At 63.6% G+C, this 20,446-nt stretch overlaps 2 protein-coding genes across 3 annotated transcripts; one reads left to right on the plus strand and one right to left on the minus strand.

Annotated features, from left to right (window-relative positions):
* The first annotated feature begins 535 nt into the window (after positions 1-535).
* On the plus strand, positions 536-10,884 carry STRIP1 (striatin interacting protein 1). 2 transcript variants are annotated; one of them, XM_056361783.1, is made up of 21 exons: positions 536-601; positions 2,185-2,254; positions 2,544-2,618; positions 3,143-3,277; positions 3,662-3,782; positions 4,151-4,219; positions 4,662-4,768; positions 5,197-5,324; positions 5,781-5,963; positions 6,085-6,302; positions 6,558-6,623; positions 6,843-6,906; positions 7,299-7,370; positions 7,643-7,717; positions 7,913-8,010; positions 8,292-8,418; positions 8,511-8,611; positions 8,835-8,901; positions 9,189-9,293; positions 9,600-9,804; positions 10,132-10,884. In XM_056361783.1, the coding sequence occupies exons 1-21, from the start codon at positions 551-553 to the stop codon at positions 10,377-10,379; spliced, it is 2,385 nt and encodes a 794-aa protein (XP_056217758.1). In that variant the 5' UTR covers positions 536-550; the 3' UTR covers positions 10,380-10,884. The 2 variants fall into 2 exon arrangements, with proteins under 2 accessions (XP_056217758.1, XP_056217757.1); XM_056361782.1 differs by lacking the exon at positions 536-601 and adding an exon at positions 610-765.
* Positions 10,885-14,070: 3,186 nt separating this feature from the next.
* On the minus strand, positions 14,071-16,581 carry ALX3 (ALX homeobox 3). The gene is made up of 3 exons (XM_056361845.1): positions 16,312-16,581; positions 15,039-15,101; positions 14,071-14,385 (listed from the first exon to the last, which is right to left on the minus strand). Exons 1-3 carry the CDS (start codon positions 16,579-16,581, stop codon positions 14,071-14,073), a joined length of 648 nt encoding a protein of 215 aa, XP_056217820.1.
* Positions 16,582-20,446: the final 3,865 nt, after the last annotated feature.

Raw genomic sequence — 20,446 nt, forward strand, 5'->3', positions numbered from 1 at the left:
TCTGAGGCTGGGGATCAATTTGGCAGCCCCCAGATGGGCTTTGGGGCCCCCCTGAGCCCCCCAGTATCACGTTTTGGGGTCCAACCCCCTCTGGGCCCTTTTGCTTGCGGTTTAACCCCCACCAAGGTCCCTCTGTTGGGGCCCGGCTCCCCTCCGAGCCCTGTCAGCCCGCCGCTGTTTGGGGTCTCGGACCCCAAAGCCCTTTGATTTGACGATTCACTCGTTCCAGGCCCCCCTAGTTTGGGGTCTGGCCCTCCAGTTTGGGGTCTGGCCCCCCGGGGCGGCCCCGCCCCTTCCTGCCCCTCCCAACATGGCGGCCCCCAGCGCCCAGCCGGGGCGGGCGGAAGTGCCCCTCCCAACATGGCTGCCGGCGGCGCCCTGCCACCCCGAAGATGGCCGCTCGGGGGCCGGCCGCCGCGCCCTCTGTGGCCGCCGGGGGCGGGCGGCGCCGGGCGGTGACGCGGCCGGGCCGGCGGAGCGGCGGGGCCGGCGGGCGGAGTCACAGCGCGGCCGCCCGAGCGGGCGCAGCCCCTGCGGTGCCACTCCCAAGATGGCGGCGGCGCTGCCCCGGCTCTCCCTGCCGCTCCCGCGAGAGGGGGGGGTGAGTCCTCGCGAGAGCTCGGCGCGGCGGAGGCGGCCGACATGGAGCCGGGCGGCGGCGCGGGGGGCGCGGGGCCGCTCCCCGGTAACAACAAGGCCCGCGGAGGAGCGGCGCCGCCCGGCAAGGCCCGCGACCTGGGCCGCCCGCCGCGCAAGGACTCGGAGGTCAGCGCCGCTGCCGCCGGGCCCGGCTCCGGCTCCGGGGGGGGGGCGGCCTTCCCGGGCGGGGCGGGCCGGGCCGGGCCGGGCCGCGTCCTCCTCCCGCCGGGGACCCGGGGCCTGCCCGCGGGCTCCACCGCCCGCCTCAGCCCTGACCCGGGCTCCGCCTTCCCCCGGGCCGGGCCTGAGCCGGCCGCTGCCCCTGGAGCCGGGGCCTGGCACTGCGGGGCCTGGCGCGCCAGCAGCCGGGGCCGGTGGCCGCTCCCCGCCAGGCCCGCTCGGTACCGGGCTGCCCGGGCCGGTGCCGTTCCGCCGCCTCTTCCCGCCGAGTCTGGCTCGGTCTGCGCTGGCCGGGGCGTGCGGCTGGCTCTGGTCCCAGCCCCCCGGGGCACCGGCCACCCCGCTCCCAGGGCAGCCCTGGGCTCTCACCGCCCCGCCCGGCGCCTCTCCCAGCCCCGTCCGCCGGTGCCGGTCCGGTGCGGCAGTGAGCGGGCCGCGGTGTCAGGTCCCCTGCGGCGGGTCGGTCCCGCTGTGGCAAGAGGTGACCGACCCCTCCAGGGAGGCACCGAGAACGCCCCCTGCGCCGTGGGGGGCCCGGAGGGTTGTGTGGGGCAGGGTGGAGCTGATGGATCCCATGTCTTTGCCGTCGTGTTCCCTGAACCCAGTTTAATTCCTGGGATGGCCCTAGAGCCGTCGGCTTCCAGGGGTGTCCCCCCCAGCGTGGGGACGCTCCCTGAGGTGACACAAGAGGGCCGTGAGGTCTGTGGGTGCTGGGGAGCAGCCCCCCAGCCCCACAGAGTGGCACAGACCCGTTGCCCTTTGGAGGAGCTGGTGGGTCGGATCAGCCCCTTGCTGAGGAGTGGGCGCCCTGGGGTGGGGAGGGTTTTGCGGTGGGTCCACGTGGGTGACTTAAAGGGAGCAGGTGTTTTGTGCTCTAAGGCTTCTGGATGTTTTTCCAGTCTTGGAGTTGTTGCGGTCTCGCTATTTGCATCTGCTGGCATCACTCCGATCGGCACCGGGTGGGGGATAGCCCAAATTTTCACACATCTCTGCAAAATGGGTGAGCTCTGAGAGCCGCCTGGTCCCGCATAACCTGCTTCCCACCCTGAGATGAAACGTTCCCTGCCTCCTGCTGTATTTTTTGGCCTTTTGGGGCTCCTGGAGTGTTTTAGAGGTGGTGCAGTGGCAGAGGCTGCCCACCGGCAAAGCGCAGCATGGCTCAATGCGGCGGAGCTGTGATGGAGATGCAGGAGGTGGGTAGGAGTTGCCTTGGTAACGTTTACGCTGCTGCGGGTACATTTTTGGGCTCAAACAGAAGATACAGTCCTGGATTCGCGGGAGGATGAGGTGAATTGGGAATATCTTGGGGATTTTGGTTTTCCTCAAAACCGCTGCAATTTAACTGAATTCTTCCTCTGCTTTCAGGGCTATTCGGAGTCCCCAGACCTGGAGTTTGAATATGCAGATACCGACAAATGGGCGGCAGAGCTCTCTGGTAAGGATCTCATCTTGATAGATCAATTAATCAGCCATGATTTTCTTTCCCGGTGGTGATTAAAGCAGCTCTGGCAATGCCAGTATCGCTCCATTCTTGTCCTTAAACGCCTTTTTCATGTTAAAAGGGCAGTGATACTGTCTAATTAATTTTTTTCAGCCTTATGCTGGATGTGTTTTTTGCATTTCCCTAATCTTGGGTAGAACTGCAATTAATGTAGCTGAGTTGCAGCTTTCTCTGGCGGCTCAGTGCAGGTTGTTGGAGATTTTCCTCTGTGCTCTTTTGGCAGAGCTGTACAGCTACACAGAAGGGCCGGAGTTCCTGCTCAACCGCAAGTGCTTTGAGGAGGACTTCAGGATCCACAGTAAGACCCTTCTTTTAGACCTCTGGGGAGGGACAGGGGTCTCCCGAAGGAGACGTGGGGATTGGCGCGTTAGCACTGCGTCAGAAAGCTCGAGCTGTGCACTGGTAATCATCAGGCGGTTTGTACTGGAGACCTCATTAGTGTGCGTGGGCTGGCCTTGGAGCGCAGCTTGCTGCCTCCAGTGTGCTCAGCATTTGCTGATGTTGGTGTCCGAAGTGGTTCGTTGGCGCTGGGACAGCTCTGCTGGAACATACTGGCATCAGCAAGAGCATCCAGCTTGTTCCCCATCAGCTGCCAGCGCTGGTGCAGATGGATGTGATTCATCTAGTCGTCTGGTGGAAGGCAGGAGACGGTCCCTCCGGGCCGATCACACATCCCTGGGCGTTACTCCCAGAAGCACAGTGTTCCCTGAAGCAGCCCGGTTTTCCCTCATGCTGAATCCTTTTGAGCTGTTCCTGCAACGTTTGTGTCCGGGGCTGGCAGAGGTGCCCCATGCCCTCAGCCTGCCCGCTTTGACTTTTCAGTGCGCGACAAGAAATGGACCGAGCTGGACAAGAACCAGCACCGCACCCACGCCATGCGGCTTCTCGATGGGCTGGAGGTCACCGCGCGGGAGAAGAGGCTGAGGGTTGCCCGAGCCATCCTTTATGTTGCCCAAGGTGACGCCGGGCCTCTGCCCCTTTATTTTTCCCGTTGCTAAATCCAGATAATGGATTGGAGGCAATCAGTTTAAAGTATTTTAAAATCATTTTCTTTCCTTGTATTTTTTAATTTTACCTGGGGTGTCTGGAATGAAGCTAGTTCTCATGGGAGGCAGACAGTTTATAGGAGATTGGTTCAAAATTTGGCCCACTTCCCTGTGCTGTGCCGGCTCTGCCAGATCTCGATTGCATTCCATACAAGAGCGCAGTTCCGTCCTCTGCATCTGACTTTCACCTTAAAATTAAGGCTGTGGGTTTTATTCCCTTTGCAAAACGCGCTGGTGGTGTGGGAGGGCCTCGGGATCCCTGCAGAGGTGGGATCCAGCGAGGGTATCATTGCAGGCACGTTTGGGGAGTGCGGCTCCGAGGCCGAGGTACAAGCTTGGATGAGGTATAACATCTTCCTCTTGCTGGAAGTGGGGACGTTCAACGCTTTGGTGGAGCTGCTCAACATGGAGATTGAGTGAGTACTGAGGGAAGGCGCTTCAGAAATGGCTCTGGAGCTCCTTGGCAGGAGTTTTCCCAGTCTGTGGCAGTCCCATTCCTGGTTTGCCTATCCCTAATGTGATTCCTGCAGCCACTGGAACGACTCCCGCTGTTCTGGGTGGATACGTAGTGTAGGGTTATACCTGATTTATACAGAAATGTGCTATGAGCTCTGCTGCCTGGCAGCAGATAGGGACAGGTCTGTTCCTCCTCCCTCGATTGCGCTGTGAGCAGGGGGCTTGCTGCGGTGGTATCTACTCCAGGGTTTGGCGGTGGTGTGTGGGTTACCTGTGGCAAAGTTAAGCTGCCTCCAAAGGCCCCTCTGAGGCCGTTTTCCCTCCGCAGTAACAGCGCGGCTTGCAGCAGTGCCGTGAGAAAGCCGGCCATCTCCCTGGCTGACAGCACGGACCTGAGGTATGGAGCAGGGCTGGGGAGAGGGGATGCTCTGGGGTCGAGGAGGGGGATCCAGCTGCTCGTTCCTTTGGCAAGCTGAGACGGGCCAGTTGGCACCGGAGGGTGTCCCAGGGCTGTCCCAGCTTCTGCCCCGGCTCTGTGAGCATCGTCAGGCGTGCTCAGGTCGGCAGATGTCCCTTGTCCTTGGCCTACACAGCAGGCATGTGGCTGCTTGGGGACATGAAAGCAGTGAAGTATGGGAAAGCAATTTTTTGCCCCATTTTGAGTTGCAGAGACCTTTTTCCCCAGTGCCTGAGCACCGATCCCCTGGTGTGGAGTGGGTGCATGGAAACCAGCTGTGGTCTGGGCAGATCCAGCCTCCCCCCAGAGCCCTGGGTGCCGGTGGTGCCTCCATAACTCATCCCAACCTTTGGTGATTGGCCCAACCTTCTGCTTTTTGCAGGGTGCTGCTGAACATCATGTACCTGATCGTGGAGACGGTTCGGCAGGAGGCGGAGGGGGACAAGCCCGAGTGGAAGAGCATGAGGCAGACCTTCCGAGCAGAGCTGGGTGAGGACCAGGTGCCTGGGGCTTGATGGGACAGAGGTTACAAGGGCTGAAGAGCAAGAGAGTGAGATGGGCTTTGGCTCTAGGCCTCGGTTCATAGGGACTGGCAGCACTGGGTTGGTTGCTGCTAGGCTGAACCTTGCTGGTGAGGTGAGGGGGGGATGGGCAGGGGAAGCCACTCAGCCTTTTGTGCTATCTGGGTGCTCTCCCTGGGGAAAAAAATGTCAATAGTGGGGCTGTTGTTTCCTCTCAATGAGAGGTAAGAAATTAGGGGAGTTTACAAGGCCTTGGAAAGGAAGAGAGGAGCTGTCTGGGGTGGGATGAGGATCTTGGAGAATAGAGGGTGTGAGGGTGCAGGGGCTGGCGGCCCTGGCAGTTGGGGTGAGGACAGGGATGAGGAATGCCTGCTGATTGCTGCCATGTGGTTCCAGGAGCCCCTCTGTACAACAATGAGCCCTTCTCAGTCATGCTCTTTGGGATGGTGACCAAATTCTGCAGCGGCCACGCTCCACACTTCCCCATGAAGAAGGTGCTGCTCTTGCTCTGGAAGGCTGTGCTGGTAAGGAGAGGCTGTGGGGTGTGCTGACACGTGTCTTGCAGTTTGGCGTTTGGCAGAGGAACAAGTTCTGCCCTCGGAGCTGGCTGTAATTGCTCCATCCTCTTTTTCTGGCGTTTAGCCGAGTAGTTTGTACCCTATTAAACCCACCCCTGGGTTTCATCCCGTAGGGGAGCATTGGATATCGGTGTCTGGAGCTGGATACCAAGGGATGGACCCAAAGCAAGGTCCCTGTCTGGGGTCTGCATGAAAGAAAAGGTCCAGACACTTCGGTTGCGAATGTCTGAGCACCCTCCTGTCCCTTTGGCCTTTCACAGTGACAAGAGCAGCATGGGGATGGGCAGCTCTTCGTTTTACACCCTGGGGGAAGGATTTGGGACGGGCAGGTGGAGGTGGCCCTGGCGCCAGGTGTTGAGGGGTCCCCTGTCCATGCTCAGGGTGCTGTGGTCTCCCTTGCAGTGCACTCTGGGGGGCTTTGAGGAGCTCCAGAGCATGAAGGCAGAGAAGCGGGAGATCCTGGGCCTCCCGCCGCTCCCGGAGGACAGCATTAAAGTGATCCGCAACATGCGAGCTGCCTCCCCGCCTGCGTCCGCCTCCGATCTGATCGAGCAGCAGCAGAAGCGAGGCCGGCGGGAGCACAAGGTGAGGCTGGCGCAGGGAAGCTGGGGACAGGGACGTTACTGGGGGCATGGCTGGGGTCGGGGCACTGATCTTGGAGCAGCTTGTCCCCGGGATATTCACCTGTCTGCCCTTCTCTCTCCAGGCCCTGATTAAGCAGGATAACCTTGACGCTTTCAATGAGCGAGACCCTTACAAAGCTGACGATTCCCGTGAGGAAGAGGAGGAGAACGATGACGACAACAGCCTAGAAGGAGAGACCTTCCCCCTTGAACGTGATGAAGTGATGCCTCCGCCCACCCAGCATCCCCCCAGCGACCGCATCACCTGCCCCAAGGGGCTGCCCTGGGCCCCCAAGGTCCGGTGAGTCCGTGGGGCTGACCTGCAGGGAAAGCTGGAATACGCTGTCGAAAAACCAGGCTGTTCAATGTTGAATACTTCAACAGGGGTGTGGGGAAGATGTTGGGGATGGGGGTGGTCACTTTGGTGCTGTTCCCTTGGTGGGGTGGGCTCATCTCCTTTATCCGACCACGAGGCTTTTGTTGATGCCCTGTGCCTGGGCTGTGGTGTGCCAGGTGGACAGCAAGATGTGACTCTTCCCCTTTTCGCTTTGCTCAGAGAGAAGGACATTGAGATGTTTCTGGAGTCCAGCCGCAGCAAGTTCATCGGCTACACGCTGGGCAGGTGGGTTCCCGCAGAGCCAGCCTGGGGGGCTGCTGGTTTTGGGGGGTTCGTGGTAGAGGCTGCTGATGTGGGGGCTGCCATTGCCCTCTGCTTGGCAGCAGAGAAGTCCTGAGCTTGCTGGCTGCTTCCTGGGTGGCGTGGTGGTCTCTGGCCCGTGCATGGGTGGCTTTCAGGTTTGCTCCTGCCTGCACCCAGCCTGGCTCTTTCCCTTCTCTCTAGTGACACCAACACCGTGGTGGGCTTGCCCAGGCCCATCCACGAGAGCATCCGAACCCTGAAACTGGTGAGTGCGTTGGCAGCAAATTCCTCCAGCCGCTGCCGCTGTGTTGGGTGCCCCTTCCCCGTACCCCTGCATCAATCACAGGTCAGGGCCAGTGGTGCATTTTCCTGACCCCTCCCCAACATGCTCAGCCCCATGACGGGAGCAGCCTTAAGTTTTCATGCCAACCCCGATCTCCCAGGCTGGCTGAGCCCCTTTCCTTACTGGCTTCATGCCTTTTTTACTGGGGTTGTCCCAGAGGTGAGGCGGGTGGCCAACACCCTGCCCATCAACGCCGGTTACCCACTGGAGCAGGAATAGCAGGGTGGGACTTAAAATTATGATGGGACTGGGCTGGGGCTGGTGGCATCGATGGGGTGGCCCGTGCTGTGAAGCCCTGTGCTCTTTCTGTGCAGCACAAGTACACGTCGATCGCAGAGGTGCAGGTGCACATGGAAGACGAGTACCTGCGCTCCCCGCTCTCTGGAGTGAGTGTGGGGATGAGGATGGGATGAAGATTTTGGGCTGGACGTTGAGGACACTGTTCTGCCAGGCCTTTTGGCTTTTGGCAGGGCTGGGGGGTTTGCTGAAGGGCTAGGAGGAGTGATTTCTCTGGGGCAGAGGGTGGGGTGTGTGAGGAGGCTTCGGGCAGGTGCCGAGGGTGTCCCATCCTTGGGGTTGGACGACCTTGGGCTGAGTAAGGCGCGTGGCACTGGTGGCAGCTCCTGGTAAGAGGTTTTTTGGTCTTCCCTGGCACCAGGGGGAAGAAGAAGTGGAGCAAGTCCCTGCGGAGATACTGTACCAGGGCCTCCTGCCAAGCCTGCCACAGTACATGGTGAGCTGGGGTGCACTGGGGGTCCCTGGGCTCAGTGGTGGGGGCCTCCTTCCACTGCTCCCTCCATCCCTTTCCAGTGGTGCCCCCAGGTTTTCTTCCCTCCCCACATACGTTACTCCCTCCTGCTGTGGGGAGAGGGGCCTGTGGCCAGTCCTCCTGCTCCCATACCCTTTTCCATCTCTCCCTTCTCCCCAGATCGCTTTGCTGAAGATCCTCCTTGCCGCAGCCCCCACCTCCAAAGCCAAGACAGACTCCATCAACATCCTGGCAGACGTCTTGCCGGAGGAGATGCCGTGAGTGACTGTGGAGGGCGAGCAGAGGTGCTGGGTGGTGGTGGGGAGGGAAGGGGGGGTGGGAGGGAGCCAGGCAGGGTGGTGTGGTTTGGGCTGGGGCTTTGCTGAGGCCTCCTGGGTGATCTGACCATCCGCTGCTCGGTGGTGTGCCAGGAATCGTGCGTTGCCAGGGGAGCTGGATGCTCAAGAGCCCAGGGGATGGCAGGAGCGTCTGCCAGCACCTCTGGGGCTGGCAGGGTGCGGATAGTGCCCCAGCCCTAGGATCCCTCTGTGTCCTCCAGGACAACAGTGCTGCAGAGCATGAAGCTGGGGGTGGATGTCAATCGGCACAAGGAGATCATCGTCAAAGCCATTTCTGCCGTACTGCTGCTCCTGCTCAAGCACTTCAAGCTGAATCACATCTACCAGGTGAGATGGGCCAGGGTCCAGCCCCCCTCTGCAGGGCTTTGGGGGTGGGCAGGACCCAGGCTGGGTCCCAGCTCACCCGCCTTTCTCCCCAGTTTGAGTACATGGCCCAGCATCTGGTCTTTGCCAACTGCATCCCGCTCATCCTGAAGTTCTTCAACCAGAACATCATGTCCTACATCACTGCCAAGAACAGGTAGCGGAGGGTGCTGCCTGCCTGCATCCCTGCTGGTTGTGGGGAGGGGTCCCTGCTTGTTTTGCCCTCCACAGTCCTTCCCTGGCTGTGCCTTGGGTGCCAGTGGACCCGGGGAAGTGCCCACTGCAGCTGATCTCTGGTGGGTGGGAGGTGTGGGGCTGCGTTACCCCCAGGCCAGGTAGGATCTGGGGGAGCAGGATGACACCCTCTCTCCTTCCCGCAGCATTTCTGTCCTGGACTACCCCTACTGTGTGGTGCACGAGCTGCCGGAGCTGACGGCAGAGAGCCTGGTGAGTCGCTGACTTCTCTGCCGGGTCCTGGCACCCTGGGGTGCTTCCCAGGGGGAATTGTGGGTGTGGGGAGGTGGTGGGGCTCCAGCATCCAGCTCTGGCACTCTCAGCACTCCTGTGCTCAGCCCCTGGCGCTGCTGGGGCTTTGTGGGGTGCACAGAGCTGGCGGACGCCTCCTGCCTGCGTGCTGTGCTGTACCTCTTTGGGCGAGGGTCCTCGGACCAGAAGACCCTCTCCTCATCCCTGCTCCGCTCTCTTGCCTGACCCCTGCCTCCGCTGTCCTGCAGGAAGCCGGAGACAACAACCAGTTTTGCTGGAGGAACCTCTTCTCCTGCATAAACCTCCTGCGCATCCTGAACAAGCTGACCAAGTGGAAGCACTCCCGCACCATGGTGAGGGCCGGGGAACCCACGGGGGGTTCAGCCCAGCCACGCTGGGCTGTCACGGGGTGCCTGGGCTGGGCGAGGGGGCTGTGGATACCTTGGGGTGCCCTTTGTTTGGCACCCCAGACCTCGCTGGGGAGCGGGAGCGGAGAGGGCGGGATGGAAAGGGAGAGGGAGAGTGCACACCACAGGGAAGGGTTTGTGGGTGCTGGAGGAGGTGGGTGGCACGCGTGCGGTGGGAGGTACCCGCACGTGCCCACCCCAGCCGTGTCACCCCGCTGTCCCCGGCTGCCGGGGGGGGGCTGTTCCCCGCAGATGCTGGTGGTGTTCAAGTCAGCACCCATCCTGAAGCGGGCGCTGAAGGTGAAGCAGGCCATGATGCAGCTCTACGTGCTGAAGCTGCTCAAGGTACAGACCAAGTACCTGGGCCGGCAGTGGAGGAAGAGCAACATGAAGACCATGTCGGCCATCTACCAGAAAGTGCGGCACCGTCTCAACGACGACTGGGCTTACGGCAACGGTACGTCCTGTGCAGCGGCTGCAGAGCGTCCCGTTACCGACTGTCCTTCCCACTCCGTGCAGTGACGTGTCTGTGCCCAGAGCTGTCCCTCTGCTGCTTGGGGCTTGGGCGGCCCTTGGGTCTGGTGTGCAGGGAAGGGATGTGGGGTGGTGGCATCGCGGAGAAGAGGGAAAGGGCTGGCAGCGGCTGGTGGAGCTGTTGGTGGCTGTCAGCTCTGCACCCTGCGTGTTGCTCTTTGTAAGGACCTGCAAAGACCTTTCCCAGGGGGGCTGGGCCGGCTGAAGAGCCCCCCAGCTCCCCTCTGACACCCCTTTTCCCTCTGCCCAGACCTGGACGCCCGTCCCTGGGACTTCCAGGCGGAAGAGTGCGCCCTGCGCGCCAGCATCGAGCGCTTCAACTCGCGTCGCTATGACCGGGCGCACAGCAACCCGGATTTTCTGCCTGTGGACAACTGCCTGCAGAGCGTGCTGGGCCAGCGCGTGGACCTGCCCGAGGATTTCCAGGTCAACTACGACCTGTGGCTGGAGCGGGAGGTCTTCTCCCGACCCATCTCTTGGGAGGAGCTGCTGCAGTGACGGATGGTGGGGAGGCAGGAGGGGTTGCTTTGGGGAGATCTCGAGGCTGGCCTGCTGCCGAGGGGCAGGGGGAGCAAGGCTTTTTGGGGGGTCTGTGGGGGCCTGGACCCCCGTGGTGGGCTTGGGAAGAGGCTGGAGCTGTTGGGGTCCTTGCCAAGACACCGTCCTGCCCCTCTGCCTCCTTCCAGGCTGTGCCAGGCTCAACCCTGAGCGGAGGATGAGGGCTTGGTGGTGGCCGCAGTGCCCTGGGGGTTTCCCGTGGGGTGGGGGGGGGACCTGTGCGATGCTTTTGGAAGCAGCACCCCCACCCCCCTCCTCCTGCCCCCCACCAGCCGGTGCCGAGAAGGGGGAGCAGGCGGCGGTGCGGGGAGCTGGGCAGCGAGGCGAGGGTCCCTGTGGCGCTGCTGTGGGACACGGGGAGCAGAGGTGGCTGTGGCAGGAAGGCAGTCTGTCCCCCTGCCCAGACCCTGCCTGGGGACGCGGTGGCGGGGTCGGGGGGGCTCTGGGGGGATGCTGGCGGGGGGAGTCGAGGGGCTGGAGACTGCAGTCTTCCCTCGCCCCGCTGGGTGGGGTGGATGAGCTGTACATATATATATATATATATATCTCTATTTCGTGATATCTGCTCCGAGTGTGCCTGGGCCCCGTGTGTCCCCGTCCCTCCCGCCCCTGGGAAGCAGCAAGGGATGGACCCCGCGATGGGGCAGAGCTGCTGCACGGGGCTCCCTGGCTCGTGTCCTTGTCCCTGCTCCCTCCTCAGGTCCCACTGTGGGTGGATTACCGCAAGATTTTAAATATTTATCTTGCAACTGGATCTGTTGGCTTTGGGGGAGCTGGTGACCTTTGGGGGTGCAGGCAGGAGCTGGCAGCCTTCCCTGAACCCCCTCGAGTTCTGTCCTGGCGTTCCGGTGCTCGTGTCACTGGGATTTTCTTTGGCCCCTGCTCCCAGCAGAGGAGCCAGGTGTCAAACCCCGCTCCCCAAAGCCTGCCCTCGGCAGAGCTCGGCCCGGCGCCTTGCTGTGCCTCAGTTTCCCTGGCAGAGGGGGGGCAGCAGCCCCAGCTAGCTCGGGTGGGTGAAATCCCAGGAGTTTCCCCCCTGGTTTGAGCAGGGAGGGGCAGAAGGAAGCTGCTTCCCTGCCCAGCTGTGGTGATGGCTGTGGGCACAGGGAGGTGGCACAGCCCCAGCTGCCTCCCTGTCGCCTGCTGGGATGCTCCAGGAGCGAGGCCAGCCGTGGGGGTGCTCAGCCACTGGCTTGGAGACCTTCAGGGGGGCTCTGAGGCGGGAGATGCCAAACTCAGCCCTTAGGAGACATCAGAGAAGCCACAGCAGCTCAGCCTCAGTGGTACCGTGCTCACAGTCTGCAGGCTGCGCAGCCTTGAGAGGGGCTGTGGGACCTATCCTGCCCCCCTCCCCCTTAGCCACGGGCAGGGGCTGGGTGGTGGCATTGAGCTGGAGCCCAGCGATCCCTCCAGGGTCCCTGGTGCTGCACCCTGATCTCATCCCGCCGTAAGCAGCACGGATCGGGGTGGGGGGTGCTGTGTCCTGAGCAGAATCTGGCCGATCGGGGTGGGGGGTGCTGTGTCCTGAGCAGGATCTGGCCGATCGGGGTCGGGGGGGTGCTGTGTCCTGAGCAGGATCTGGCCGATGGGGGTGGGGGCTGTGACCACCGCTGTGGCGTTGCATTGGGTGGTGCGTGTTTGCAAAGCGTGCTGAGCCCTCGCTGGGGGTTTTCCTTCTGCCCGGCTGCCCCCAGTGCCCCCCCTGGACCCCGGACCCCAGTCCCAGTGCAGGAGCCGGCCCGGGGAGCCTGGTGGGACACGGGCAGATGAGGTGCGAGCCCAGCTGAGCGCTCTCCATCTCACCTCGCTCCCCTCCGCCTGCGCCAGAATGTTCCCCAGCTGCGCGGGGCCATCACAGACGGCGGCTTTTATAGTGCTGCCGGAGCCATAAATAACTTATTAAAAATGTGTTTTATTGTTTATAAATGAATAACAAAATCCCCGCCAGTGGAAGGCGGGCTGCGAGAGCCAGGGTGCAAGATGTCCCAGGCGAGGGTGGGCACCCGCTGGGTGCGTGGCCGGGCTGTGAGCTGCCCCCCCGGGGGGCACCCGCCGTGGCCAGGCTGTGCCGGGGGTGCCAAGCCTGGTGGGTAAGGAACACCCGCACAGGCTCCCTTTGGCTGCAAACCTTGTTTTGTGGCCCAAATCAGGCTGGACTGACAGGTTGGATGCCTCCTTGAGGGGGGTCTGTGGTGCTTGACCAGCCCCCGACACCCCACCCCACCCCCCCCCCCATCTTAGCATCAGGATGCTGGAGACCAGGAGCTGGGGCAGGGTGGGGGTGGGTGGCATCACAGGTTTGGGGTTTTTTTTGGCACAAGGCGGCTCTTGAGGATGAGGCATCTCCTGGCAGTAAGGAGAGTGGGAGCAAAAGGGGGATTCCCATTTGTGGCTTCATCTGGCTGGGGGGGCGGGGGGGGTCACGCTGGCTGGAGGACAGGGTGGGACATGCTGCTGAGACGCGGTGCTTGGAGGAACTCACCGTGCACCCTGGGTCCCCTGGAGCAGATGAAGCGTGTGGGATGCGACGAGCTGATCCCCCACCCAAGACACCCGGGACTGGCTGTACAGGTACCACTGCTAACAGGCTTCCTGCAGGCCCCCAGAATGGGGCAACCGGCCCCCCCAAACTGGCCACTGGTGCCCCCAACACCCTGAGCTGAGGCACCCGGGATGAGGATCCCACCCGCTGGGATTAAAGCACCTCCTGCCTCATCGATCTGAGGGGTCACAGGGATGGGGTGGCTATGGGTGACCCCCCCAGGGAAAACCGCTTTGGTTTAAGTGTCTTCATCGCCGCAGCCCCCTGCCCTGTACTGGGTTACTGCCCATCCCAGGGGGCTCCACGTGTTGTGGGAGCTGGTGACTGTGCCAGGGGCTTGTCCTGAATCTTGTACCCCCTCCAAGCGGGAGCAGAAAGGGCTGCCGTGGCTTGGGGGGGCTTTGGGGGTTCCTTGAACACGGCTGGGATTTTTGCTTTGTCCCCAGTAACACCCCCCGACCACCGGCAGCCCCCATGGGTCTCCCCAGTGTGGTTGGACTGGGACGTGAAGAGCCCAATTTCTGTCACTGCTGCCTGCACTGGGGATTGACAGGCAAATTTCAGCTGGGGAGGGGAGCGCTACCCCCAAAACAACCTGCTGCCCCCCCCGATGGTGCTCCCCTGGCACCCCACACCGGCACAGCCCCCTCCCCTCATGTACCCAAGGCTGGTGCCCCCCGGGTTGGTCAGGGGGCCTTGCAGCCGGGGGGGGACAACGACCCTGCTGCAAACCACTGCCTGTCTCCATCACGTCCCATCCACTGAAGGTGCTTTGGGGGGCTCAGGGGTTTTTGGGAGCTGCTTTCGGGGTCCTGAGCTGCCAGTGCCAGCTCTGCTGGGGCGGACTGGGTTTGGGGGTGTCCTCCCTCCCCCGGCAGCCCCGCTTTGACCACCCCTCACCGGAGGGGCACCACGATGGAGTAGGCTGAGATGCAGGAAAGCTCGTGGAGATCGGGGTGCGTGGGGAAGGGGGGAAGGGTGACCCCACCGACCCGCTCCCCACCCTGGTGCTGGGGGGGGGAGGGGGGGAAGGACGAGGTCGGGTGGGGGTGGGGGTGCGAATGGTCCGTGTCCCTCCCCACGGGGGGATCATGTAGCCCAGTTCAGCAGGCTGCTGGTCGCCTCTTTGCTCTTCATCCTCAGCGGCACCAGGGTGGGTGACTTGTAATCTTCGGGTGCTGGCTCGAAGGGGTGGGCACCCAGGGCCGCGGGGGGGAGGCTGTGCAGGGAGTAGAGGCTGTTGATGCCGGGGTGGGGGCCGGGAGAAGCAGGGATGCCCATGAAGCCGGTGATGTTGCTGTGAGTGTGGGGGTACGGAGACATGCAGGGGGACGGGATGCTCTCGGGGGGCAGGAGCCCCGCAGGGCTTCCCGGGCCAGAGCTCGGCCACAGGTTGTTCTGCAGCTGAAAGAAAGGATGGGAGGGGGGGGGGAAAGCCCTAAGTGGAGTGGGGGGAGGCCAGCTGAGGGGGGGGGAACCACATCCCCCCACCTTGGATTCCCCTCACCCACAGGGTGCAAAGCGAGGGATGCTTTATTTTAATCGCCTGGGGCTGTTGATCCCTGGGTGAAATCTTCCTCCCCTGCCATCCAGGGTGGATGTGGGGGGGTTCGCATCAGGGATGTGCATGAAACTGAGTTTTAAATTATTTTTACACTTTTCAGTGTTGGGGGGAGAAAAATAACGGCAGTTTTGCAGAAAAGGGGGGTGGGAAGCACTGATGGATGTGGGACAGCTACAGGGGTTTCTTGGGGTGGGGGGGTGACACCCCAAAGCCTGTCCCAAAGGACATGTTCCCACAGGGGATGGAGTGGGACATAAAGCAGCATCTTCCTGCATGTGGTAAAATGTGACGTTGCTGTTTTCCCCCTTTTCCATCCAGGACCACGTGCCTTTCTCACGGGTGGATGGAGCTGCATCCCATGGGGGATGGGCCCCTGGGAGACAAGGGGCAAGAACAGGTGATGTGGGTCACCCCACGGGACCCCCGTGGGCAAAGGGATGGGACCCCTGCCCTGGGCGCGGGCTGGGGCAGGCAGCGCCACAGCATCTCTCACCTCCTGGATTTTCCCGTAACGTTCTCGTTTTCGCCACTTGGCCCGTCGGTTCTGGAACCAGACCTGGGGGATGGAGGAGGGGGCTGAGGTGCAGGGACCCCTGCCCAGGCAGCCCTCTGGTCATGGCCACGCTCAAATTCCCGCAGGAAAGGAGCCCTAATGGTGCCCCCACATCCCGGTAAAGCGGAGATGGAGGAAGCTGCCCTTGCATGCAGCCTTTTTCTCTACCAGTAGCAGAAATATCTCTTATCCCTCTTGGGAAACAAGCGGTCCTGCTCTGGGCACCATCCTTTTCCCTCCCTTGTGCTTCCAGGCCTCCTTCACCCCAGGTTTTGATGCAGAATGAGGCTCTTTGGGTCCTGCGTGGTCACAATGACCCACCTGCATGTCCCCTCTGTGGTGCTGGCTGGGGTGGTGCTGGGTCGAGCAGCACCTCCCGGGGCAGAGGACGTGGTGCGGGGGTGCTCAGCGCCCAGATTTCACGGTTACAGGTAATTCTGTTGAAATCCAGCCCCAGCCAGGGCTCCAGGCTGTGGTGGGTGCTGAGGGGCTGGGCGGTTGCAGGCTCAGGGTGTGCATCCCCTGCCTGTGCCGTGTCCCCAGATTCTGCCCCACAGGGAGGGCAGCACCCAGGACTCGGCGGCTTGAGGTACCCAGCACCCAATGGGTGCTCCCTGTTTGTTTCGTTACCCGCTCACCTTTGCTCTTCTCCCTGCTGGGTGCCCCCTCCAGCCGCCTCTTCCCGCTGGGAGCCTCAAACCGCAGATGCCTCTGGAAGCACCTCGCTGGCCTGACGCAAGCGTGATGCTGGCAGAACCGGGGTGGTGGGGGAGGGCCTCATCCTGCCCCACCTCCTGGGACATGCTACCCCCCCCACACACCCCATCCATGCTGAGCTCCCAGGGATCCCTCTCCTGGGATGGCAGCTCCATCGCTGCTCATCCTGGGCTGGAGGTGGAGGGGGGATCACATTTAGGGGCTGCTGAGCGGGGCAGGTTGGCAGTGACCTCCCAAATTTTGGCTCTTCCTGCCCCTCGGGTGCTGCAGAGAGGGGACAAGGGGAGAACTGGAGAGAGCTGAGAGGCAACCAGCACCCACACCCCGTGGCGGTGGGTGAAGCGTGTGCCGGGGCTGGATTTCCTCTCCAAGGCATAGCGTTAATTCTCCTGGGAAAAACAGCTGCGGAGGAGGGGAAAACCTCCTCCGGCTCTGCCCGCCACCACTCGGGGTGGCCGTGCCCGTCCCTACGGGAGCTGGGGACCCGCGCCCGTACCTGCACCCTGGCTTCGGTCAAGTCTGTCCGTAACGCCAGCTGCTCGCGGGCGTAGACGTCGGGGTAATGCGTCTTCTGGAAGACCTTCTCCAGCTCCTCCAGCTGGAACGTGCTGAAGGTTGTCCTGTTCCTCCGCTTCTTGCTTTTGCTCTTGCCCAGGGGCTCGGGGAGCTCAGGGACCCTGTGTTCCTGCAGGCTGCCCAGGGGTGCTGCCAGCGGGCACCCCAGCTCCCCCGGGGCTTTCACAGGGGCCCGGCAGGATGCGGGCATCACCTGGTACCCGCCTTTGCATCCCTTCTCGCCGCCTGGCAGGGGGAGAGGCACAAGGTGGGGTGGTGTTAATGGTGCTAATGAAGCCAAAAGCCCCCCCGTGCCCGCAGCCCCAACCCTCCCCTCCCACCTCTGCGTGGCCCCAGCCATCCTGGGGGGATGTTGGGGTAAGGCTCGGGCAAAGGGCTCGGCACAGGCATGCAGCGGGTCAAATCCATCATGGGGGAGAGCAAAATTCCTGCTGGCTGCGGGGCTGTGGGCATGCAATGGCCCCCGAGGGTGGGGGGAAGCCCGGCCAAAGCAGCGGGTGGCTGGGGACCCCGCTCGGGGACCCTTTTGGATGCTGCTGTTAAGGGATGGGGGGCAGAGAAGGCGAGCGCAGGGCTGCCTTGCAGGCAGGGTTTACTCCATTCTCCTCGTCCCTCTCCTCCAGTTCCCCTCCCCCCCCCCAGCACAGGCTGGCGCCTCCACCCTGCCCAGCTGTGCCCACCGCAGAGACATCGGTGCCACCAGCACCCCCAGCCCACCCTGGCGCTGGGCCCTATCCAGACCCCCGTGCCTGAGCTCGGTTCAAGGGCAGCCTTTGCCTGCCCCCCTCCCTCCCCCACCCCCAGCATTTCCCTGCAGCTGTAACTCTCAGGAAACCATTTGGAAAGGAGTGAAAAATACCCCCACCCACCCCCGCCAGCCTTTTTGCTTGGGAGGAGCTCCCCCTCCCCACGCTCCTTCAGGGCTGGGGGGCAAAGCAAGAAATATGGGGGTTCCCCCTTTCCCCTGGCTGCTGCTGCTGCATCTCTGGGGTGTCTGATGAAACGGGTTCAAGATCAGTCACGGCCAACGCATTTCGGAGGTCACCTTTGTCCCCCGGGAGGGTGGTTTGTCCCCACGCAGGGACACACGGAGCTCAGCACCTCTGGCTGATGCCGGGTGCTACTGGTACCCCAAGGAGCTGAACCAGTGATGGGAGAACTGAGGGGGGGCTCAGCAGATGGAAGGGATGGCTTGGTGTCCCCCCAGCGGCCGAGGGGACACAGGGGTGTCACCTGGGAAGGAGACAACCCGAAAATACGGGGGTTTGCCCTGGTCTCACCCCCAAGCTGAGCACCGGCTCCGGAGATGCAGTTTTGCTGCAGGTGGAGACCACTGGCCCCCTCAGAGGGGCAGGATCAGGCCCATGGCTGGGCCTTGGGCAGAGCACGGCGCTTGGGGCCGGCAAGGGGGGAAATCGCCTCCTTCGGGATGGATCCTCCTTCCCGTCCCGTTAACCATCACATCCTGGCAGAGCGGGTGAACGGGGTCCCCATCCCGATGGACCCACCGGGGGCTCCGCACCCCCTGAACCAGCCCTCGGCGCCGCGGCCCTTTCCGGACTTTCGGTTTTGAGTTTTGGTTGTTTTGTAATTAAGGCAATTTGGGGGTTACGGCACGCAGCTGAGCGCCAAGCCCCAGCTGCTTCGAATTAATGGCAAACTGTTATCTGGGGGGCGGGGGGTGTGTCTGGGGGGGTGAAGGCTCCTTGTCCCCCTTGGTACTGACCTGTCTACGTGCCTGGCGGTGGGTAACGGCGAAGGGATGAGGCCAAATTGCCGTTTCCTCCCTGTTTTCTCCTCTGAAGGGCTCGGCCGCTGGGCCGGGGAGGTTTACCGATAAAAAACAAGTCCCGCCAAGGTGCAGAGTGAAGGCAAAAACCCCCAAATGGGACCGACAGTAAGGAAAAAGGACCGAAATAAATTAAAATAAATTCCTCTGCACAAAGCGGTCCGATAAATAGAGCGGGTTTGGGGTTTTTTTCCCCCCTTTCCAAAGGCAACGCGCCGTGCTTCCGAGCAACCCGCGGGTTTTGGCGTTGGAGACAAATAAATAAATGGCCAGAAAGAAGGAGAAGGCAGGAAGGGAGCAGGATACGGGCATGTAGCTAAATAAACACGGCATCGCAGGGGGACAAAGAGGATGGGAAAAAGGGAAGATATTGATATTTTTTTTCCCCCCGCCATCCTTCCTAAAACTGACACCCCCACGCAAGATTTGGCGGCGCTGGGGAAGGCGGCAGCTGGGGAGCAGCTGTAACCGGGAGGGGAAAGGAGAACTCAAAGGGATCATTAGCGAAGGGATGGGGGCACGGGAAGGGCTCCCGGGAACCGGGACCACCACCCTGGCCACCGGTGAGAGGCTCCCGGGATCGGCACAGCCCCGCTGCAGCGGCAGCAGGTAAGCGCGGGGGGGATGGACACCAGCCCGGGACCCCCGGGACCCCCGGGGGGGGCTTTTTCTACCTGTTCCCCCCAGCCGGGAGCGGGGCTTTGCTGGGCCCCACCTGGTTCCCATTACACCCGCGGCGCTGCCTGTTTCTTCTTATATTAAAGCGAAGGGAAAAGGGGGGGAATGAAAGGGCCGGGGAGCCCCGGGGGGACGGGACGAGCCCGGTCAGCCCCGGCCGCAGTCCCCGACGGTCCCGGCCGGGAAGGGAAGCGCGACGGGGCCGGCGGTGTCGCTGGGCCGGGGGGAGCGATGGGGAGAGCCCCGGGGCTGCGGCTCGTCCTGCCGGGGGCGGGGAGGGCTACCGGGCACCGGGCAGCCGCGCGTCCCGGGGAGCCCCGGGCCCGTCCGTGCGGCCGGTCCTGCCTCTGGTCGTGCCCGGTGCGGCCCGGTCCCGGGAGCCGGCGGCGCCTTTCCAGCCTCCTCCGCGGGCCGGGGCCGCTCCCTGCCCGGTAACCGGCTCCGTGGCCGGGGGAGTGGGCCCGGGCCGGTCCCCGCCGTCGCGGCAGCGGGGCCGGGGCTCTCCCGTCACCTCTTCCCGCCGCTCCAGCAGGGCGAGCACGATCCCGGAGACCTCGGTCTCTCTGTCGTGACACAGGCCCGGTTGCCCGACACACGGCAGCACCGGCCCGGCCTTTGCCGGCTACCGTCGGGGGATGCCCGAGCGGTCTCCGCACCGACGGTGGCCACATCGCGACAGCGGCCGCCTCGGTGAAGCCGGGGGGCTGCGTGTCGGCGACAGGACACTGTGGGGGCGCGGGGATCAGGGCCGTCCCCCCGAGGGCAGCGGCAGGATCAGGCCCCGGGCGGGGGCAGAGCGCAGCAAAGTGAAGCCGAAGGGGCCGGGGCGGGGGTCGCGGACCCGGGTCCCTCCCCCCCGCCGCTCCCCCGGTACCTGCAGCCCCGGCCGGGCAGAACGGCTTCCCACGGACGGCCCCGGCGAGCGGCCCCGGGCCGGCGGCCCCCGGGTATCGGGGCGCAGCCCTGCCGGGCGGGCAGCGGGCCGGGCGCGGGCTGAGCGGCGGCGGCTGCCGGGGGGGGCCCGGCGGCCCGGCCGGGAAGGCGGGGGGAGCCCGGGGGAGCCCCGGGGGGGGCCCGGCCCGGCCCGGCGGGGGGGAAGGCCGGGCAGCCCGGTGCCTCCATGCCGCAGGTTGGAGGGAGCGGGGCGGCCGGCGGGAGCGGATTTTGTGCGGGGGGCCGGGGAGGAGGGGGATGGTGGGGATGGGGAGGGAGGGATCGCCGAGCCCCCCCCGCCCCCCCCCCCCCCCCACCCGCACACCCCAGCCCACTTCCCCCACTCCACAGCCAGTCACGTGCGTCCTCCCATCCCCTCCTCAGCCCGCTAATCCCGGCCCCCCCACCCCAGCGCCCTTCCCGAGTGGGTCGGAGCGGAGCAGTGGACCCCCCCTCCCCAGCCCCGAGCAGGGGCCGTGGGGGAGCCCTGCCCCCCCCCCTCCCAGCGCTCCCAGTGTCTCCCAGCCGCAGGAAATGCCCAGGCCCTGCCTTGGCGTAAAGCTTCGTCCCCAGCCGCTGCGAGCGGCTCCAGATCCCAGGCGGGGGGAGAAACTTCCATCCCTGACTCCCTCTGGGATCGTTTCCCTTTTCCAAG

The sequence above is a fragment of the Falco biarmicus genome, chromosome 16 (assembly GCF_023638135.1).
Source record: "Falco biarmicus isolate bFalBia1 chromosome 16, bFalBia1.pri, whole genome shotgun sequence".
NCBI classification, from domain to species: Eukaryota; Metazoa; Chordata; class Aves; order Falconiformes; family Falconidae; genus Falco; species Falco biarmicus.